Genomic DNA, 22,072 nt, shown 5'->3' with positions numbered 1-22,072 from the left:
ATCTTGCGGTTCCTTCTGCCCGTCTCGCTACCATGGGGAGCAGAGCTTTCAGCCGCTCTGCTCCTTGTCTCTGGAACTCACTTCCCCCAGACATCAGGAACATCGACAGTTTTACTCTTTTCAAAACAAAACTCAAAACACACATGTTTAAATCTGCCTACAACCTCTGATTTTATTGAACTGTTTCTCTCTTTGATTTTTCTTGTTTGGGTTTTATTATTGTTTTATTGTATTTTATTAAGTATTTTCTGTCAAGTGACCTTGGGTGTTCTGAAAGGGGCTTTTAAATAAAATGTATTATTATTATTATTATTATTATTTTGGTTCACTTAACAGTAAATAAGAAAAATGAGTAAAATGACAAATGAAGGCCTTCACTTCTTGTTGTGATAGTGACCTAAAACCGTTTTTCACAAGGAATCTAAGGTGGTCTTCTCAGGCACGTTACAAATCTTACCTTACCTCTCAACAAACACCAGGTCTGCTCACCTGGAGGGGGCGGGGCTTCAGCAGCACAGCAAACCATTCCCTCATGAGCACCACCCATATTATTTAGTTTTACACCTGGGAACCCGTGCGATCTCTGCCTCGATGCGCTTCTTCTAACAATCTTTAGAAGCTGACGATGAATAAGGAGGACAAAAGAAGCCCAATGGAGCCAGAGGAGCCAGGCAAAGACCAGGGAGAGGAGGAAGAGGAGGAAGAGGAAGAGGAAGAGGGAGAAAATGCCAAAGGTCTTGAATTGCTCCTTAAAAAACTCAAGTCAGACAAACCTGCTGTGCCAATGGACAGCAACCTCTCTCTGTCAAGGTAAATGATCACAGTGGAGAGTAACTGGTAGTTTCATTCGCTCGCACTCATTGCTCAGGCGAGTTCCAGGTAAGGTGTCATATTTCGGGGAAACAGGTGCCTGCTCAAGACGAGCCCACACAAGTCTGCTCTGGCTCTGAACTAATCCAGGAACTCAGTCACAACTCCTTTACATTTCAGGCCTGAGAGCGACGGGGAGGACAGCTCGGAGTTCACCAGAGAGCGCGTCTTTAAAGCGGCCTCTCAGGGGAACAAATCGGAGCTGATCGGCCTGCTCGACTTCCTGCTGGCTAATCATAAACAACTTACAAGCTCAGATTTCATAGGCGAGTGTGTTTGTCCAACATCACAACAGATTTATGATTAACTCAATTAGAGCAATCATTAAAAAAAATGTTATTTCAGATGAAACAAATGGGAAAACTGCCCTCCTGAAAGCGTTGCTGAACATAAAAGATGGCAAAAACGAGGCTGTTGAGGTCCTCCTGGACATAGCGGACAAAACTGGGGATTTAAAAGAGCTCATCAACTCGTCTTATACTGATCCGTGTTATAAAGGTGAGCAGATAAACAGTTAATCATAGAAGTGTCATGATTTCAAAGGGGACGGGTGTTTTCCTTAACAGGAAGTGTTGTTTTGGTGTAAATAAGCACAACAGACCTGATGATCAGACTTCACGTGCAAACCTCAGGTCAGACGGCCTTGCACATCGCCATAGAGAGGCGGAGCTTCGAGTACGTGAAGCTGCTGGTCCAGAAAGGCGCAGATGTGCAGGCAAAAGCCAACGGCTCGTTTTTCCAGCATGGATCAAAACGGGGCTTTTATTTTGGTGGGTGAATTCACACAAAGGTGTTTCTTTTCTGTCCCGCTTGTTGATTCAATCAAAGATGCATGTGTTTCCTGAAGGCGAGCTTCCTCTTTCACTGGCTGCCTGCACCAACCAGCTAGAGACCGTGTGCTTCCTGATGGAAAACCCTCACAGGAACGCCGACGTGACGGACAGAGACTCGCAAGGAAACACCGTCCTGCACACTCTGGTGATCATAGCAGACAGCAAGGCAGAAAACACAGAAATGGCTGCAAAGATTTACGACGAAATCCTGATTCGGCACTTTAAGCTCCAGAAACACACGGGTGTTCAGCTGGAACTGATTGAAAACCATCAAGGGCTGACTCCTCTGAAACTGGCTGCCAAGCTCGGCAAGATTGGAGTGAGTCCGACACATATTCAGAGATCTGCTTCACGAAGGGGTTTGTGTGTATGCAAATATCTGCCTTTCTTTTCGACCAGATGTTCAGACACATGTTGACTCGTGAGTTCATGGATGAAGAGGCCAGGCCGCTGTCCAGGAAGTTCACAGAATGGGTCTACGGTCCGGTTCACTCCTCGCTATATGACATGAGTTCCATCGACACGGACGAAAACAACTCTGTCTTAGAGATCATCGTCTTTGGGAGTCAAATACCGGTTGGAACATCGTTCCATCTCTTCCGTTTTCAACATTCTAAACTCTAGTTTGTTACAACATCTGGAGCTTGTGTTTCAGAATCGCCCCGAGATGCTCCGGATCGAACCTCTGCGCAGTCTTCTCCGGGACAAGTGGGAAAGATTTGCTTCCAAGTTATTCCTGATGAGTTTTGTGATGTATTTGATCTACCTGGCCATCTTCACCACGGTGGCTTTCTACAGAAAAGAGGGAGAGGTCAGACAGGAAGCTGAGTCGTTAGCATCGGGATGAGATGGAGCAAAGACCGTGTTGTTGTTTTACCCACAGCCACCGTTCCCAGTGGAAAACACCCCAGCTGACTGTCTCCGTTGTGTCGGTGAGATCATCAGCGTCCTTGGAGCAGTGAGGTTTCTGTATAAAGCGGTAAGACGATGAAACAAAATCTAAGTAATGACACAACAAAGGACTCAAAATTGATTATTTTAACCTTTAATCAAAGCACTTCTGACCTTTGTAGCCTTATATATGAAACAACAATAACTGCATTTTCTGGGTATTATACTATTCATTATAGCGATATTATAGTTTCTTCTAATTCTTTAACGGTGGGGCTAAAACGTTGTTTTGCAGCCACCAATTGTGCAAGTTGTCCGGCATAAAAAATTGAAAGTCTGTTTTCACCTCAGCTGTTAGAGACAGGATGTAAAAAAGAAATCCAGGAAATCACATCGTATGATATTTTTTTTTTGTACAAGGGTGCAGAAAATAAATATTTAGGACCAACAAACAAAACAAGACCTCTGACTCTTAAGCCCTTTTCAGACTGACATTCTGGAACATTTGTGGACAATTCAATCCAGTTTTTAACCGGAACTGTGTTTTCAGATACACCACTTTTGTACCGGAACTTGTCCTTTCGGCTGCGTTCACACAGCAGGGAAAAGTTCCAGATGTCTGATGGCGGCGGGGGGTGGGGTGGGGAGAGAGAGAATCGGACTTATGTTAAGAAGAAGAAGAAGAAAATATCATTTCTATAGCGCCTCTCAAGATAAAAATCACGAGGAGCTTAAGCATAATTCTGTGCACACGAAGACGCATAAGAGACCTGGATGATGAAGCTCAATGGTTAAAGGAATCACTCAGGGCTGGACTGGGACAAAAATTCAGCCCGGGCATTTTGACTGGAGACCGGCCCATCACCTGTTTTTTTTGGAAAAGACATTAAGCCTTACGCTGTTTCTGACACACACCAACGTACACTTTCTTATTGGTAGTATTTATGTATCAATCTAATAAACGTAAACCTACACCATCCTTCCTATCCTGGTATTCTAAAAAGTAGGGTTGGGGGTAACTGATTATTTTTAAAATGATTATTCCGACGATTATTTTATCGAATAGTCGACAATTCTAATGACTATTTAGATGATTAATCTAGTGATTACTTTTCTATTGCACAATTAATAAAAACCAAAAAATTCTCAAATAAATTCCTCCAAAAAATTGATGAGTTGTTACTGTAAGAGAATAAACACTACAGGCCTTCCATTTTGTATAACACTGCTTTTATTGTGTTGCGGTTGTTTATGTTCTGGTGACGTGTAGAACTTGGGAGTGCAGGCTGCTGCCTGAGAGGTGGTTGGAGACGGAGTGTCTCCATGCTGCTTTGTTTTGTTCACTTATGTGCGTGAGGCGAGTGGTGTTACGACCCTTCCTGGGGAGTCACGTGTTTCTCCTATTTTAACTGTAAATCCTTCTAGCTGTTATATTTATAACAAGAAACAGATATTCGGACAGAATATTTTCACGTTTATTCGAATATGATTGTGGAACACACCCAGCATCATAATAAATGAAGTAATATTTATGCCAATTCAAGCCTTTATGGGTGACCAGGACTCTCTGTTTATGAATGTGGAAGACACCCAGCATCCTGTGATGGCACTAATAACATCAAGAGATAATAAATAAGGTACTATTTAGGTCAATTTAACCCTTTACACGTGACCAGGACACTGTAATCAATTTTTGGCAAGGGAAATGATCATTTGTTGCCATTTTTGAGGTGTTTATGAATGTGAAAGACACCCGGCATCCTGTGATGGCACTAATAACATCAAGAGATAATAAATAAGGTAATATTTAGGTCAATTTAACCCTTTACACGTGACCAGGACACTGTAATCAATTTTTGGCAAGGGAAATTATCTTCTTCTTTTTTTTTTTTTTTTTTTTTTTTTTGCCATTTTTGGGGTGTTTTTGATGACACAGTAGGCAGTATGAGTACAGTAACATCAACAGATAATACATAAAACCCTTATTTGGTCAATTTTAGCCTCCATGAAAATCTTAGTGATTCAATCACTTTTTGGCAAGTAAAATGCCATTTTATTTGTCTACAATTAAATCATCAATAAAGAATTTAAAGATATTTTGAGGCATTTCTTATAGGTAAACGGGAGGGTGTAGTCTATTTGACAAGTGACAATCTTAATTTTATGTGCTGAAGTGCTTTTATCTTGTTACTTTTAAATAGAGCAACGTAATGAATAGCAACCTACACAGTGTCATTGTAAAGCCAAAGCTTGATCATTTTAAATACTTTTTTTCAAGTAAAAATGTGCCCCAAACTAGTTAACTGTGGCTCCATGTCAAGTGGACTAAAGAAAGGAAGGGGAAAAAATTAAATCGCTGGAGAATTGTTTATTTCCATTTATACAACGTTTACATTCAATACAGGGTGCCATTTTACATTGTTTATTTATTTTTTTTAGTATCAAGGCTGTAACATAAAGAAAGCCAGTTCTTACCACAAAGTTTGTGGCACAAACCATCTTTCAATCGCAAATATTGCAAAAAGGATTAATATATCCTCATTGTGAACGTTTAAGACAAATAGCAACACTTAAAACAACTTCCGAACTGGAAAAACTAATGTGGCAAGGTGCAGAAACGAGTGCCCGGGCGGGATTCGAGCCCCAGACTCCCAGGTGAGAGTCATACGCTCTAACCAGTCAGCCAAAGGGACATCTCTTTGGCCAAGTAGCCAGGGCGCATCATCAATCGGGACATTGTGACAGGACGCTCACGCAGCCACATCTTCCTCCCTCTTTCCACAAGCACGTCCTCGTGCTCCCGCGCAGGCTGCCACAAACACTGCCACACTAATATCCGCGATAAACATCTGTTTAAGTACCGGAAGAGGTTATCTTTGCTTTCTGAATGTCCATATTGCTAGATATGCTGAGTTTTAGGGCGAAATCCTGGGGAATTTTGTCTAGAAATGCAATTACCTAACCGTGCGCGATCCCGCGGTGGCTAATCATTTTTTGGCAGCGAGTCAATTTATGGCACAACACCGGCTCGGGTTTCTCCTCCTCCTCCCTCTTTTCTTCTCCAACCTGTCGCTGGGCTGAGGCTCCATCACTTCCTAAATTGATTTTACTTGAACCTTCACTACCAAACAACTGTGAGATTTTAACACATGTGCCAGCATCAGCCTGAAGGGCCAGTTTCTTTTTTAGTCGAATTTTCTCCGCTCCTCCTTTCCGTTTTTTGTTCTCCATTTTGTAAAGCTCGTCTGTCTGTTTACTGAGATTCACAAACAACTGGCGGGTGCATCAGACCTCTGGCTATTGGTCCAGCCCAGAGTGTATTATTACCAATTGGCCAATCCACCAACTTTTACGAGGCGTCGCGTGGGGCGGCGCGGACAAGTTGTCCGCAACAACTAGAGGCCAGAGGAAAAAAAAAAAAAAAAAAAAAACAGACACCGGCCCATAAAAGATGAAAGGGTCGGCCCAGCGGGCAGTTGCCCGCTATGCCCTATGGTCAGTCCAGCACTGGAATCACTGAAGCGGTGTGAAGCGCTCCGTCGCGCGTCTAGACGGTACCGTAGGAGGCGAGCTGCCGTGGTTTGCCGCATGCTACAGCAGCGGGCTATCTAGGTGCACACAGCGTCCCCCGGTCCCCTCCTCCTCTCCCTCCCTCTTATCCGGAACTTTACCTCACTAGTCTGAAGCAGCCACCCTGTCCGTAACAAGTCCGGACCTGTTACTAGGGGCTTCGTCCGGATAAATTCCGGAACACGTTATCCGGATGTTTGTATTCACACAGAAAGGTCTTACGGACAGATTCCGGAACATTTCCGTTTTTCATGGCCTGTCTGAAGGGGGCTTTACAGTCCAGTCACTACTTACTTCTTTAAGAAGCTCTTCTATCCTCCACTCGTTACCTGTATTCATGGCACCTGTTATCTGTATAACGGGCCATTCCCATCTGTACCTGGTCGGCCCTGCCCGGATAGCTCCAGTCGGCCCCAGCCTGGTCCGGTTGATTCCACACATTCTTGCTTAGGTATGCAAGGAATGCAGTCAGAGACATTTTCAGCTTCTAAGTAATCAGCAGGATAATGAATTGAGCATGCCTTAAGCCCATGTGGGCTGATTCTACCCACCAATCAGAGGCTTGCTCTAATGGAAGGTGTGAATTTGCTGTCAGCAGTGGGTGTGTTGGCCCTGGTCAGCCTGAAGCAGACCACCTCAGAAAGAGGGCTGAAAAACAGTCTCGTTGCACCCTGAAAAAAGGCAGGCCACCAAGATAGGTAAGCAAGCTATGCTATCTGGGCCGGGCCGACCAGATACAGATGGGAACGGCCCATAAAAGACTCCTGTCCACACTTTCTAACAGTCAAACTCCCACTTCCACCATGGAGACCAGAAAATGGAATAAATGCAATCTCCCTTTACCAGGGGCTTCATGCAAGAGCTCACCTTGTGGGGTACAACTGATCTTGAGAACAAAGATGAATCTACCCAAAACTACACGGGAGTAACTTTTCGATGACATGAAGAGAGCTGGGATCACAGAAAGAAAGGTTACTATTAGTAACGCACTACGTCGTCATGGATAAGTATCCTGCAGAACTCTAAAGGTTCCCCTTGCTTGAGTCAGTACAAATCCTGGTCCGTCTAAAGTTTGCCAGAGACCATCTCAATCCAGAGGATGACTGGGAAAATGTCATGGTCAGATGAGACCAAACAGAACTTTTTGGTATTGGTATTGGGCACCACTAGCCCATATTTGGATGAATGAAACGATTGCAGTTAGTGCAGAACTCGGCAGCTAGATTCCTGACAGACTTGAAAAAACAGCACGTTACTCCTGTCCTGGCTTCTCTACACTGGCTCCCTGTGGCTTCTCGGGCAAAGTTTAAAGTTCTGTTGTTTGTCTGCCGGGCCATTCACGGTGGTGCCCCACCATATGTGGCTGGGTTGTTACAGATGCATGCCCCTACATGCTCCCTTCGCTCGGACAAGAGGCGATAGAGCCTTTTCGGTCCTTGCTCCAACACTATGGAACGAGCTCCCACTTGCTGTCCAACAGTCCCCATTACTGCAAGTCTTCGAGAGTTGATTAAAGACTCATTTTTATAATTTGGCATTTATATAATATGGATTTTTAGTCTTTTATCATATCTGATTTTTATCGTAACTGTCTTATCATTTTAGTCACTTTTTATGCAAGTTTAATCTGTCTTTTTGCTCTTTTACTGTTTTTATGTCATGTTCAGCGCCTTGAGCGTCTGTAAAGGCAACGGAAGGTGCTATACAAATAAAATTTGATTGATTGATTGATAATAGTGTCGAGTTGCATTCCAAGCATGGAGGCAGTCCCAATCTCACGGCAATGAAGGAGAGACTACGTAAGAAGCATTTCAGGGTTTTGCAGTGGCCTAGCCAGCCTCCAAACCTCAGTCCCATAGAGAATCTGTGGAGGGAGCTCCAAAACATCACAGCTCTAGAGAAGATCTGCATGGAAGAATGGACCACTCTATTAGCTAGTGTGTGCAAACCTGGTGAAGACCTACAGGAAATGTTTGATCTCTGTCATTGCCAACCAAGGTTACATCACAACGTATTGAGGTGAACTGATGTAATTGACCAAATAATATTTTTCTGCACCATTATACAAATAATTTTCAATAATCCACATATGACTTTGTGGACATTTTTCATTATTTCTCTCACATATGAAGTTTATGATTACAGACCTCTGTCATCTTTTTATGTGGGACAACTTGAATCGGTGGCTTCCAAAAACTTGTTGGCTCCTCTGAATACCAGTAATAAATACGTGGCTTTAAGGCCACAAGAGGTTTAGTGAGGAGTTAAAGCATCAGATGGATAAAGTTATTATTATTTTCTGGCTGTAAAGTGTTATCATGTCCAGTGTTTCAATCCTTAGATCACTATTTTCTGGAAAAATCCCCCGCAGAAAATGGCTCTGTTCACGGATGGATTTAGTGAAATTCTCTTGTAAGTAACACTTTAAATGACTTTGTAAATAGATTCAGGAAGTATATATAACAACAGGTACTGTTAAACAAACGTTTAAACGTAACAATCCTTTACCTTTCTGAATCGTCGTTGGCATCTTTTATCATCATCGTTGAATATTCAATTCAATTCAAGTTTATTTATATAGCGCCAAATCACGACAAGAGTTGTCTCAAGGACCTTCACATAGTAAACATTCCAATACAGGTCAATTTATTAAGCCAATCAGTGAAAAGTTTCCTAAACAAGGAACCCAGCAGGTTGCATCAAGTCACTGACTGGTGTCAGTGACTTTACAGCAATCAAGGATGCAGTGACAGTGGAGAGGAAAACTCCCTTTTAACAGAAGAAACCTCCAGAGGATCCTGGCTCAGTATAAGCAGCCATCCACCACGACTCACTGGGGATGGAGAAGACAGACCAGACACACAAAAGTCCACAGAATGTAGTTAAAAGTCTTCAGCTTGTCCAAAATGCTGCAGCTAGAGTCCTGATGAGAATTAAAAAGAGAGATCATATCTCTCCTGTCGCTGCCTGTTAAATTCAGAATAGATTTTAAGATCCTTCTTCTCACATATAAAGCTCTTAATAACCAAGCTCCATCATACATCAGTGATCTGATTGTTCCATATGTTCCTAACCGAGCACTTCGCTCTCAAACTGCAGGTTTACTGGTGGTTCCCAGAATATTTAAAATTAGGATGGGAGGCAGATCTTTTAGCTATCAGGCTCCTCTTTTGTGGAAGCAGCTCCCAGCTTTCCCCACATTCCACACTCGACTTCTTTCTTCTACAATCTGCTCTTTAACTGTATTTTCCTGCTATTTCAGCTGTTAACTTTATTTTTTCTCTAAGTGTTTTTCTCCCCAGAAGAAGCTACAATGGTGTTCTGCTGAGCTGTGGTGCCCTCATGGCGGGGACCATCGGCTTGAACACTGTTGCTAACCACTTTTGTATATAGATACACTAAAAACACATACATTGAGTCTTGAAAAACACTAAAACAATTAATCTACTGTATAAACAAAGCTGAAAGGTGCGATGAGGGAACTCCAGAGCATAAAACTGAGTCTTCATCTGATGCTACCAGCAGTGAAGGTTCTTGTCTGACTTCCAGCAGGTCATTCCACAGCTTAGGGCCAAGACCGAGAAAGCCCCACATCTTCTAGTTGTGCGTTTTACACTTGGAATGACTAGTTTTGTTGTAAAGAGATGTATTGGGTGAGTAGGTCTGATGGATAGGTTGGGTCCTGCAGAAAGGCTCCTTAGAGCTCCAGCATAGCAGCTGTAGAGCCTCAAGGCTGAAGGTTAGATAGAAAGAAGCCATGGGATCTAGATTGGAGATCCAGTGGGGAGAACTGGGCTTATTACACTGAAACCCCTTCGTCTACATCCGCTCAGGTTACGTAACCATATAACAGTTTAGTATGCCAGCTATTATAGCTAGCATAGCTCTGGCTTAACTTCCTGTTGAGCTGCTCTGCCCTGAGAACTCGTGATTGGTGCACATAGAGGGGTTTGTGCAGGGGGGGGGGGGGGGGGGGTCAGAGGGCGATGGATGGATAAGGACTCAATCGTTAAACACGGGAAATTCACAATGATTGGATGAGGTTTTTCCAGGATTGTGCTTTTCAGAGGAGATCACAGATAAAACGTTTTTCAATAAAAGATTTAATTTATTTGTTGCCATAAGTGTGTGAAGAGCACCAGTCCGCAAACGTTAACCGCCTTCCTTCTCAACCGCCTTCCTTCTCATCATCGTTGCAGCTTCCTGCAGGCAGCCCTCCTTCTGCTGTCTGCTGTTCTGTACTTCTGTGGGCAAAAGGAGTATGTCGGGCTGCTCGTGCTGTCTCTAGCTCTCGCGTGGATGAACGTTTTATATTTCACAAGAGGATCCAGACAGCTGGGGATGTACAACGTCATGATGCAAAGGGTAAGAATTCAGCACGAAGGGGTCAGAGGAGGCTTCTTGTTGCTCAGAGACGGTTTACAGTGGGGGTTTTTTCTTTAGATGATCCTCAGTGACCTGCTGCACTTTTTATGCGTCTACAGCGTCCTGCTGTTTGGATTCTCCGCAGGTGATTTATGAAAATCAACCACAAAAACGCTGTTTTAAAAGTCTAAACGTTTCTTCATTTTACATCCGCAGCTGTCGTAACTCTCCTTGATGATTCATCGAAAGTCAAAAACGTCACTCTGGCAGGAGGAGGGAGGGCCGAGGCCGAGTCATCCAAGTGCGACAAGCCCAGCTATCACGACATCCGATTTACGACTCTGGAATTGTTCAAGTTCACCATTGGAATGGGAGATCTGCAGTTCACCAACCACGTTCAGTACAAGGAAGTGTTTTACATCCTGCTCATCTCCTACATCACCCTCACGTACATTCTAATGCTCAACATGCTCATCGCCCTGATGGGAAACACAGTCCAGAAAATCTCCGACCAGAGTGAAACCATCTGGAACCTGCGGGTAAAGCCTGAAACTCACAGGATTAGGTTTAATCTGGGATACCTTTTTTATGCACTTTAGTCTTGCTGCAAGGTGGGTTACGTTATTTTTACTCAAAATTTTACACACAACACCTCCGAAAGATTTCTGCAAATTTATTAAAAATAAAAAAAATACTGAAAAATCACACGTACTCAAGAAGTACGTATTCAAGGCCTTTTATCAACATGCTGTCTCTGGAGCTTTGGCAGCAAAGTCCCAGTCTCGCAGGAAATTCCATCTTTGACCTCCTGGTAGGTAGAGAAGGGACAACCTGGGGCCATGTAGACAGGTGTGTGTTTCCAAATCCACTCCAGTCAGCTGAATTTACCACAGGTTGTCACGAACAGAGTTCTGAAGACCCGTGAAGACGCCAACACAGTAAAAAAATATATATAAAAAAAAGTCTTTCTTGAAGGCAGAGGTACCTGGAGGGCAAGGCTGAGGCAGGTTCAGAGATAGGCAAGGTCCAAATGGCAGGCAGCGAGCAAGGCAGGGGTCAGGAGAAAAACCAGGTCTGGAGGCTGAGATCAGGCAGGGTGGATGGCTGGAGAATTACTGGCAGGGCTGTAATAATCTGGGAGGGAACTGGTGGTTTGCTGGTGAATATATAGTAGGGGAAGCAGGTGTGTGAGATGAGCTGATGAGTGAGGAGCAGGTGAAGTGGATGAAGCTGATGAGGTGTAGGTCAGGTTGCTGTGGAAACCAGGGCTTGGCTTGAGCTTGGTGAAGGGACCAGGTGAGCTGAATGAAGGTAGAATGAGGAAGTGGAGGAGGGTGAAGGACGGGAGTCATGACACAGGTGGACTCCAGTTACGCTACAGAAACATCTCAAGGAGGATCAGTGAGAACAGGAAGCACCAGCGCTCAGTCATGAGCTTCGTGACAAAGGCTGTGCGCTCTGTTGTGTGAAAACCGATGCACTGTGAATAACTTGTGGCTGCACTCACACAGGGAATGTCGAACTTGTAGAACAGTTGTATAAAAAAGGATTAAATGGAGTGTTTGCTTCTTCTTAGAGAGCCATTACAATTTTGGACATGGAGAGGTCTGTCCCGAAGTGGCTGCGGAGTACGCTTCACTCCAGAGCGTCTGAGATCGTCTGCTTTGGAACCAATCAGGATAAGTGTCGCAGATTTGTCAGGTAAGCCGAGGGGTCTGTACCGCGGTCTGCTCACAGTCGTACGCTCGCGTCACGTTATTTTGGGGTTTTTGACACCTGGTCAAGGTCAAGGTAACTTTATTAATACCCGCAGGTAAATTTGATCTGCCGTGTGACACGAGAATTAGCGCCCAGGTTACACGCACAGTCACAAAACACACACGTCAATAAAAAATATAAATACGGGAATAAAAATAAAATAAAATAAAATAGCCACGCCAGACTCAATTCTTATTGAGTACCGTTACTGCCTCAGGAATAAAGCTAATTTTATACCTCTTGGTCCTGCTCTTTGGCACAATAAATCTCCGTCCTGATGGCCGGAGAGTAAACTGGGCGTGCAGTGGGTGTCCCGTGTCCCTAACGATATCTCTGCCCACTGTACAGCTGTGCCACACTCTTCACTGGTTTTCCAAGCAGACGACCCGACCACTTTACCATCCTGTTCAGCGTTTCCTTTTGTTTAAGATTTGCCTGCCAAACCATGAGGCTAAGGAAAAGGATAAAACACTTTCAAACATTATAGTCCTGTCCACATGCAATGAGGCCAGTTTTCTAAGGCAGTACAAACGCTGCTGGCCTTTCTTACCCACAGCATCACAGTTTTCCTCAAAATTCAGCTCCCTGTCAATAATTGTCCCCAGATATTTATATGATTTCACCTGCTCAATAGTTTGACCTTTAATAATGGAAAGATCGTGCTATTATTGTGGCTTCCTTCTAAAATCGATGATCACATCTTTTGTTTTAATTACATTAAGTTGTAGATATGATTCATCACACCAAGAGATAAAATCATCAAGAACAGGTCCACGGCTCTATTCCCCTTCTCTCGGGAGACTTACTAGTACAGAATCATCAGCATATTTAATAACTGTCCTTCTCTCATGTTTGCTTCGGCTCATGTTAGTGTATAAAATATACAGCAAGGGGGACAAAACAGCCCTGGGGAGATCCGGTAGACACAGTTCTCGTATCCGACAGGGTACTATTCACTCTGACCGTTTGTGTTCTGTTGCTCATAAAATCTAGTATCCACCCAAGCATGCTTTTACTCAGATGAAACTGTTCCATAGCCTATTAACCAAAACATGAGGCTGAAATGTATTGAAAGCGGACGAAAAGTCCACAAAGAGGAGTCGTGCATGAGTTCCTACCAGGTCCAGATGATGAAAAAGCATATCCAACAGAGTGACCGTTGCATCCTCCACCCCTCTCCCAGCCCGATGTGCAAACTCTAGAGGGTCCAGCAGTCGCTGTGTCTGCTTTAAAAGCTCGCTTCTAACCAGCTTTTCAAAGATTTTCATTAAAATCGAAGTTAGAGCAACAGGGCGGAAATCGTTTAAAATACCTGGATGTCTCACCTTAGGAATCGGTACAATTTCTGCATCCTTCCGTAGTTTAGGGACCTTTTGCAAGCGTAAAGATTCGTTAAAAATGTGGTGCAGTATAGGTGTCAGCTGTTATGCACAGGATTTAAGTAAGCGGCCACAAATGTCACCTGGTCCTCGGCTCTTGTTCACTCTAACTGTCCTGACAGCCCTACCTATGTCCTCCATGTCAACTTTAAAATGCTCACTATCCTTACATTTGTCCCTCAGGATGTCCCGTTCCCCGCTGAAATCCAGAATGTCAAACCGACAATAGAAACTGTTCAGGGCGTTAGCTAGGTCCCTGTCAGTGTTAAAAGGGTCTACTCTAGACAGATGGTTGTGTACTGTGCCTCAGAGGCATGACCTGTAATAACTTTCATGCTAGTCCATGCCGATCCAAGTTTATTTGCTGCCGTTTTGTCCTCCAACTGTCTTCTACATTCATGTTCAGCCTTTGTAATTTCCCTTTTTAACAGTATGTTAGCCCTCTGTGACTCAGCCACCGACCCCCGTTTAAAAGCCTCATTCTTCTCCTTCATACACAATCTTACTGCTTTTGTGACCCCTGGTTTGTTGTTTGGATATATCCTGACACGTTTATGGGGTATTATCATATCCCGACAAAAGGCCATATATGAGCAGGTTACATCAACCAACATGTCAAAATCATTTCTGGAACATTCTTTATCATGGCGGAAGGGATTTTCAACATGAAATTTCAATGTTTTTATAAAATAAGAGTTGGATGTAAAAGTTGTTTTAATGTGGATGTTTTTGGTTTTTTTTTTTTTTTGCACAGAGTCAGAATAATAGAACGGACTTTATTTATCCCACAGCGGGAAAATCCCCTTGCTGCAGCAGCACTTAGAGAAAAGGAAGATGAATAATAATAAGGTTACAGGTAAACACACACAGGCTGTGAGCTATTATTGTAACCTTCAACCGCTTAAAAAAAAACAAATAAAAGAAACTTGGGTTCCAGAACTATGCAGCATACTGTAAGAGACACACATACTATGTAAATCCGGTATTGCACGAGTATTGAACACATACAGAGTATTGCACTGGTGTTATTGTGTACCAGGATAATGCCAGTACACACATTTCCAGTAGGGGGCAAATTTTTTTTTTCAATCTTTTATTTTCATTTATTGACATTAAAATAAAAATACAGAACTAAATTGCTGCAAGCCAAAATGAAAAAGGGGACAGAAAGAGGAAAAACTTATGTTGTCTGCCCCTTTTAACTAAAATAGCATTAATACAAATGAAATAATCATATGATTATTAAAGAAATTGAACAATATAGTTCCTGGACCTGTTGGCCGACAAAATCTCAACCCATGAATTTGAGAAAAAAAAGAAAACCATTTACACAGAAAGAAGCATTAAGTTATAGATCTATATACATACATATATACACATACAAATTTCCAGTAGGTGGACTAATTGTAGCTGTTGGGTTGATATCTAAAATGCTTTTTATATCCAAAGCAGTTATCAATGGTTGCTTAGTTGATTAGTAGTTGTAGTCTTGATGGCTAGCAGGTAGTGATTTGCTCACATATTTAATTTACCAATATAACCAAAATTAAAATTGTAAAAAGCTTGTTATATTCATACTGAAACTGACGTATAAACTATAACGTTACCTTACGTGTCATGTGACATTACGTGAGATAAGTTTGTTCCATTTAACCGTTTTCTTTGACCAAAGAAGGACAGTGTCCCCGCAAGCGAGGCGCCTTGACATTGAGAAACATCGCCCCCCCCCCCCCCCCCCCCACCACCACCCCTCCCATAAGCGAAGTTAACAAACATTCTAGAACCTTCAGCAGCCATTTTTTTCCCCCAATGGCTGCTGTATGGTTCATTTAACCCCGAGTGAAAGGGTGAAAATGTAAGTTTTTGCAGTGAATTCTTATAATTCACTCATTTATTTGGCAGGGACAGTTAACATGTACGAGTAAATATTACTGGATTTTAGAACGAATGCTAACTTTCATCCCCAGTCGCGAGGCAGGTCCCACCAGAACCTTATGAGGCGGAGCAGGACATCAAGACGCCATCCCAGAGACACACATTGTCTGTCATACATTAGCAAAAGGTCAAAGGTTAATATCTCCGCCGACGTCTGAGTTTACTTTTAAATCTTGTAATCATTCCACCTTGAAGAACTCAAAACAATCATTGGAAGCCAAAGTTCAAATGCATGTAAACATCTGGGAGCACGTGTATTTAAAGATCTGTGCAGATGTTTGGGGGAGTTCACACTACAGGTTTCAGACCTGTCAGATTTGTATTGATCAGTTTAAGTGTAATCATGAAATCACAAACCAGAAATTGTTAGTTTTCCTCATTATTGTATAGAGGTTATGAGTTACTTAATTTATGTTTGCAGACAGTTTTATCATTTTACATTTGCTACATGTTGATATTGGTCTGAGTGATCATGAACTTGTAGTAGTTGTAGTACTTCCTGTGTTTGTCCGGGGAAGGGTGGGTCAGGGTTATTTTACAAAGACCTAGAAGTTTTTTGGTAGATCTTTCATCATATCTCAGGTAGAGTTTCTACAGGAGCGAGTTATCAACAAGACTTATTTCTTCTCAGGGTGACGGAGAGGAATTGGAAGAAGTGGAGGTCAGATCTTAGTGTGAAGCTAAAAGAAGATCCTGCAAACCAGATGATGAAGGTTCGGATGGATGAAGAAGGTTCCGGTAGGACGGCAGTCATCAAACGTTTATCTCAGCAGTTTCCCACTACTACAAAAACACTAACATTAGTTTACTTTGTAGGAAATACGTGGACCTTAAATCATCTTCTGCAGAGGATACGTGCCAGAGGGCGCCAGCCGCCACGGAGCGACGCTATCTAGCTCATACTTGTTATTTGGTTCTTCTGTTTTAGTCATTTAGACACAGTTTCATTTTAAAAATGATTAAACATTTAATTGACATAAAATCTATTCGATTTCTACAAAATGTTGTTGCCTTGATCCACAATGGATGGATGAACATTTGACCATCAATAAGTGCCTTGGACATTCCTAAATATTTAGCTTTAGCAGTGAGTCCATAGCAGGCACTTTGGTTGACGTGGCAGTACCAAGTGATGCAACATTAGTAAAAAGGGACACGAGGAACTGGAGAAGTACCTGGGCCTCAAAGAAGAACTTGAGAAAGCCTGGAGAGTGAAGGCATCTTATGGAAACTTTTTTAAACTGCTGGTTTGTTCCTGAAACAAAAACCTGACAATAGAGATGGATGATTTTTATTAAATGGCTTGTATTTGATATAGCACCTTCTAGAAGAAGAAGAAGAAGAAGAAGAAGAAGAAAATATCTTTTCTATAGCGCCTCTCAAGATAAAAATCACGAAAATTCACTAAAGCAAAAAAATATATATGTAGAAATACAGAATTCCTGCTCTGTGATCCAGATACACTCCGATCCTGGAGGAACCAGGACCCGAGACCGGAGTTTTAACTTTGTTGTGATAAAATATGTACCTGCCACCATCACAACATAACGCCCAAGACTTGCCATTGAATCCAAACACACTTTCTAGTGTGTCCCCCCCATCCCTCCTGATATCCTTGTACGAGACCGCCACATAACCCCCGCCGCTCCTCTCCACCTCCCAGTAACACCGCCCAGTCAGAACATCTCTGCTCAGAACCTGTTTGAACCACTTGAACCGGTCTGGATGATCAGGATAAATCTGTTCTTCTAGCATCACTGTAGCCTTTCTGTTCCCCTCAGATAAAAACAGATTTGTGTTTGCCAAGTTTGGATCCAGACTGATTTCTTGTGAATATTTTAAGAAATGCGCTCTGGTCTTTGGTTCTGGCTTCACCAGGTCCTGCAGCTCGTCTCGGAGATCTGACACGGCTGCTGTCACGTCCTCAAAGAGTCTCGGAGGACGAGAATTGATGCTGGATGAGATGGAGACACGCCCACCGGGTTGTGACACTGAGGGGTAGATGTTTAGAAACTCGTTGTGATCCTGTGTGAGTGAGAGCTGCTCCAGCTCTTCTTTTCTTCTCCTCAGCTCCATGATCTCCTGCTCCAGCGTCTCCTGAATCTCTTCGACTCTACGGACTTCAGCTTTCTTCTGGGAGTTGACCTCCTTCTTCACATCATCTCTTCTTTTCTGCATAAGCCCAATCAGTTCTTTAAAAATCGTGTCAATCTCCTCCATCTTCTGTTGAAGATTCTTCAGATCTTCTTCTCTCTCCTGGATTCTCTCCTGGATTCATTCATCAATCTCCTGGAGCTCTTTCTGCTTCTCATCTCTTTCTGCTGCAGCGGAGACGGTTTCATGGTCTTTGTGTTCATTCACTAAGCAGAGGTAACAGATACACTGTTGATCGGTGCGGCAGAATATCTTCATGGCTTCATCGTGATGAGTGCAGATGTTCTCCCGGAGCTTCTTGGAGGGCTCCACCAGCTTGTGTTTCTGTAGAGGAGGAGCATCATGATGAGGCTGGAGGTGTTCCTCACAGTAAGAAACCAAACAGACCAGACAGGACTTGACAGCTTTCCGTTTCCTCCCAGAGCAGACATCACAGGACACATCTTCAGGTCCAGCAGCTGGAGCATCCTGGAGTTTCATGTCATTCAGCTCCTCCACTAAAGCAGCCAACATGGTGCCCTTCACCAGAACGGGCCTGGTTGGGAAGCTCTTCCTGCACTGAGGGCAGCTCTGGACCTTCCTCTGACTGGCTGAATCCCAGTGGGTGGTTATACAGCTCATGCAGTAGCTGTGTCCACAGGGGATGGTCACCGGCTCCTTCAGGAGGTCCAGACAGATGCAACAGGAGATGGTCTCCTCATCAAGCTTAAACATGTTTGATGCCATTCTGCTCCTCAGAGTTCAGACAGAAGCAAGTTGAGCTGTGGCTGTGAGGCGTATCTTCAGACCTCCAGATGTAGGTCAGAAGCATCAGCAACCTGGACCTGAGGAAAGCCAGGAGTCAGCAGTTGTCCGACGGTGATTCTTTACCACAACATGCTAAAGTCAGGATCTTTCCTCATATTACTGATCAATATTCTTCCAAGGTTTTCTACAGACTCACATTAAGCAATTGCTTACAATTTCAAACCACGTCAAACAGCGCCGCCTAGTGTACAAACAACTGAAGTAGAAACTTTCTAATGCCTGATACACAAAAACCTATTTTATCTATAAATAACAGAACTACAACTTCATTCTGCGTCACAACCATCGACAAATATATACACTGGTGGGGTGATGGGGAGGCTATCAAAATAAAATTCCTATTAAAGTGATCAGGAATCAATTTATCACGTACCAAAGCTAATGCTAGCACGTAACGACGTTTTCTGAGGTTTTCTGCAGGTGTCAACATCGTGTATGAATGTAATAACTCTCATCCGATGCCCAACATTAGATCTCATATAGATCTGCTTAGCTGTAATTCCTAATCTCAGCCTGAATAATCTGCTGCTTATCTTATTTCACACATCATGACTTGAAGACTGCAGCTTTCTACAGGACTTGCTTCTCTCTAGAACAGGGGTGTCAAACTCAAACTCACACGGGGCCGAAATGAAACTCTGGGACGGAGTTGAGGGCCAAACTTAATATTTTTTGAAAAAGTGACGGCAAATTTGCACATTTTCTTTATCAACTTATATGCAATTTTGAACCTTTAAATTTGGAAACAAACTTAGTTCTGCATTAACACTGAATGTGGAATAACCAAATTACACATGAGCAAGTCAGTTTTAAATAAAGCACATCAGTGGTATTCATTACTTGTGGTATAATCAGCATTTTTAAAATCTATTCAGGATTTATGTTTTCTTGTTTATTCATTTTAATTATTTTTTATTCTCCTTTTTTTCTCCTGTAATACGTGTCATCGCTGCTGTGACGTCTAGCTTTCCCCATTTTCTATTCTATTCATCTATCTGCAGCCTTTCCACTTCCTGTTTACTGTAGGTTAAATCTTTTCTCACGGGCCAACAACAAAATAAAAATATCATTTTATCTTAAATGAAAATGCAACATCTAACCTGTTAACTTTCATGTTTTGGAGCAGAAAAAGAGCATAAAACCAACATATTTAAAGCTCAGTTTGCTCCACTGGTTTACTGTGATGCTCACCTGTTCCAGCCAGATACCTGCATCATGGGGTTGATCTGAGCTGAGGAGGAGACTCATGTTGTTTTGTTCATCTTCATCATAATAATGACAACATTAGATGACAACTAGGGCTGCAACAAACGATTATTTGGATAATCGATTAATCAAATGGGGTCTCGACACGATTAATCGATTAATCGGATTACATAGGGACATTTTTAAAAACTGCTAGGGAAACGTTATTTTTCTCCTTCCTTCACTTTATTAAACACAACATTATTAGAAAACAGTTCAATAGCAGAAAAACAACATACCATCACCTAAATTGTCTTATAAGGTGTATAGACAGAGACCCTAAGCTACACCTATCTGTGACCTAAAATGCTTGGTCCAAGTTTAACAGCTTAAAGAGCAAGTCAACCCCTACCAGAGTCTAACTCCACTCCGGCTTCATGTTTGAAAAATGCAACACATGCTGTTACCTGGCAGACCGAGAGGGCGGAGCCGCTAACAAATACACACACACTCAGGCTCACGACAGCATTGTGACATCATAATGTACCAGTTTACATCATAGCATACTTCTTAGCCAATAGCGGTGGCAGATTTAAATTAAAATGCAGTGCAGAGTTTTTACCTGACAACGGCACAACAATGCCAGTTTTAGGCAGAATATTTAAATTTTAACCAAGATGCACTGAAGTGCCAAATTATTGACGACACGTGTCTGCAGCACGATTAGACACTCGTTTACTTAGTTTATCAGCAAAAAAAAGTTTATTTGGGGGTGACTTGCTCTTTAAGGGCAATTCTCATCTGTTTTGTTTGATATCATCTGTAGAAATTTATTATAATTGGGGATGTCAAACAACTAATTTTTAAATGTAATTAAACATAGGCTGTGAATTAATCAAAATTAATCACTATTTCCAAAAATGACTGAAAAAATACCAAATAAAACAAAAGTAAATGAATGCCATCCTCCTTGCGATGATGCCCTGGGCAACTGCCATAAAGTCACATCAAGAAATGTTGCTGATCATTCCATTGATCCCAAATAGACTCACATTAGGCCACATGAAAGCAACTGAACCCAAAAATATATTAACCAGTATATAACTGCACTCACACAACACGCCTGCAGCAACAGTTAGGACTCCTCCCTCCCTTTTAAAAGCGTTTTCGCTTCTGAGGACATTGTGGTTGTAAAGCCACATTCTAGTAGTCTGGCCCCGGTGTGATCAACCAGTTTCTGCGGGAATGTGACGGCGGAACCGCGTCGCGCTTACAATTTTATAGACTTTTTTTACGAGCTTAGGGCATGTCTAGCCTGTGTAATAATCCGGGGCTTGGGTGAATCACTTTTGAAAAGTTTTTAACTTACCCGGACACCGAGCTCTCTCCTTCCTCGCTGATGATTCCGACATGCTTGCGTTTAAGACGCTGCATCATCACCGTAGTATCCCCGTGCCATGCTAAGTCTGACCTACAAACGTTGCATGTCTTCGCCTGATTTAACTGAAAATGCTCCCAAACTTTAGAAGTTTTTACTTTTTTGGGGTCTCCCTGCTTCTGCCATGTTCCTCTTACAAACACCGGCCGGCTCTCCACCGGTCTGCGCGCAACGGCGGGCGGGAGGGGAGGGGGCTTTTGGAAGAGTTGCGCAACACAACAAATCGATGACGCAATTCGTTGCCAACGCTTTTAGTAATCGATTTTCATCGTATTTATCGATTCGTTGTTGCAGCCCTAATGACAACAGGTGCTCACATAGGTTTGTGCTGATGAACATGTCTGAGCAGCTTGACCACGTTGTTGTGTGTCGGGGAGGAAACACAACCACAGACCCGTGCTGGTTTGAGCGTGTCGCTGCTCGCTGGAGTTATATCGGCTCTGTCTAGACGTTAGTTGGAACACTTTTTCTTTAAGTCATGAACACATTACTGAGCGGCTAGAATCTCCGTTTCTGGGCTTCAACGTCAGAAAATAGCTGAGTGAACTCGGCGCTGAGTGAGAGGAGTGTAGTTTGTCCGAGACAGCGGAGCTGCAGACACCCAACTACCCCTGCCTGCCTCGGGCTGGAAAAAACACAAAGGAGGGGGCGCGACGCCTCCGCGCTGACGCCGCAAAGCATCATGGGAGTTGAAGTCTTTGCGGTAAAATCGGCCAGCGGGCCAGTTTTAATATATTTTTGATATTTATCTCGCGGGCCACATAAAAATGCTCCGCGGGCCTTGAGTCTGACATATGTGCTCTAGAACATCCACCACATCCAGGAGCTCCATGAAAGTAGCAGGAGACACCTGGTTCCAACTGAAGGTGGTGTGTTCTTCTTTGGTG

General features: G+C 43.0%; 1 protein-coding gene and 1 pseudogene across 2 annotated transcripts; one reads left to right on the top strand and one right to left on the bottom strand.

The window, feature by feature from the left end:
• The first annotated feature begins 490 nt into the window (after nt 1-490).
• LOC107376818 (transient receptor potential cation channel subfamily V member 1) lies at nt 491-16,578 on the top strand. Of its 2 annotated transcripts, XM_070548191.1 has the most exons (15): nt 491-810; nt 991-1,136; nt 1,216-1,368; nt 1,503-1,640; nt 1,718-2,022; nt 2,103-2,279; nt 2,359-2,514; nt 2,587-2,682; nt 8,506-8,576; nt 10,364-10,529; nt 10,608-10,674; nt 10,746-11,068; nt 12,106-12,230; nt 16,233-16,339; nt 16,418-16,578. In XM_070548191.1, exons 1-15 carry the CDS (start codon nt 626-628, stop codon nt 16,495-16,497), a joined length of 2,295 nt encoding a protein of 764 aa, XP_070404292.1. In that variant the 5' UTR covers nt 491-625; the 3' UTR covers nt 16,498-16,578. The 2 variants fall into 2 exon arrangements, with proteins under 2 accessions (XP_070404292.1, XP_070404293.1); XM_070548192.1 differs by lacking the exons at nt 491-810; nt 991-1,136 and having other exon boundaries at nt 1,278-1,368; nt 1,462-1,640.
• A 427-nt stretch (nt 16,579-17,005) lies between these two features.
• Nucleotides 17,006-18,676, bottom strand: LOC139062085 (tripartite motif-containing protein 16-like; annotated as a pseudogene).
• Nucleotides 18,677-22,072: the final 3,396 nt, after the last annotated feature.

This window comes from Nothobranchius furzeri, chromosome 2 (genome assembly GCF_043380555.1).
Source record: "Nothobranchius furzeri strain GRZ-AD chromosome 2, NfurGRZ-RIMD1, whole genome shotgun sequence".
Classification (NCBI taxonomy): domain Eukaryota; kingdom Metazoa; phylum Chordata; class Actinopteri; order Cyprinodontiformes; family Nothobranchiidae; genus Nothobranchius; species Nothobranchius furzeri.
Note: the sequence above shows the minus strand (reverse complement) of the source record. Positions and strands in the feature narration are given on the sequence as shown.

Excerpts from the sequence above, each read along its gene's own strand:
- LOC107376818 (XM_070548191.1), top strand. The coding sequence starts at position 626 with ATGAATAAGGAGGACAAAAGAAGCCCAATGGAGCCAGAGGAGCCAGGC. Across the intron at positions 811-990 it reads AGCAACCTCTCTCTGTCAAG|GCCTGAGAGCGACGGGGAGG; the intron begins GTAAATGATCAC and ends TTTACATTTCAG. Across the intron at positions 10,530-10,607 it reads ACAACGTCATGATGCAAAGG|ATGATCCTCAGTGACCTGCT; the intron begins GTAAGAATTCAG and ends TTTTTTCTTTAG.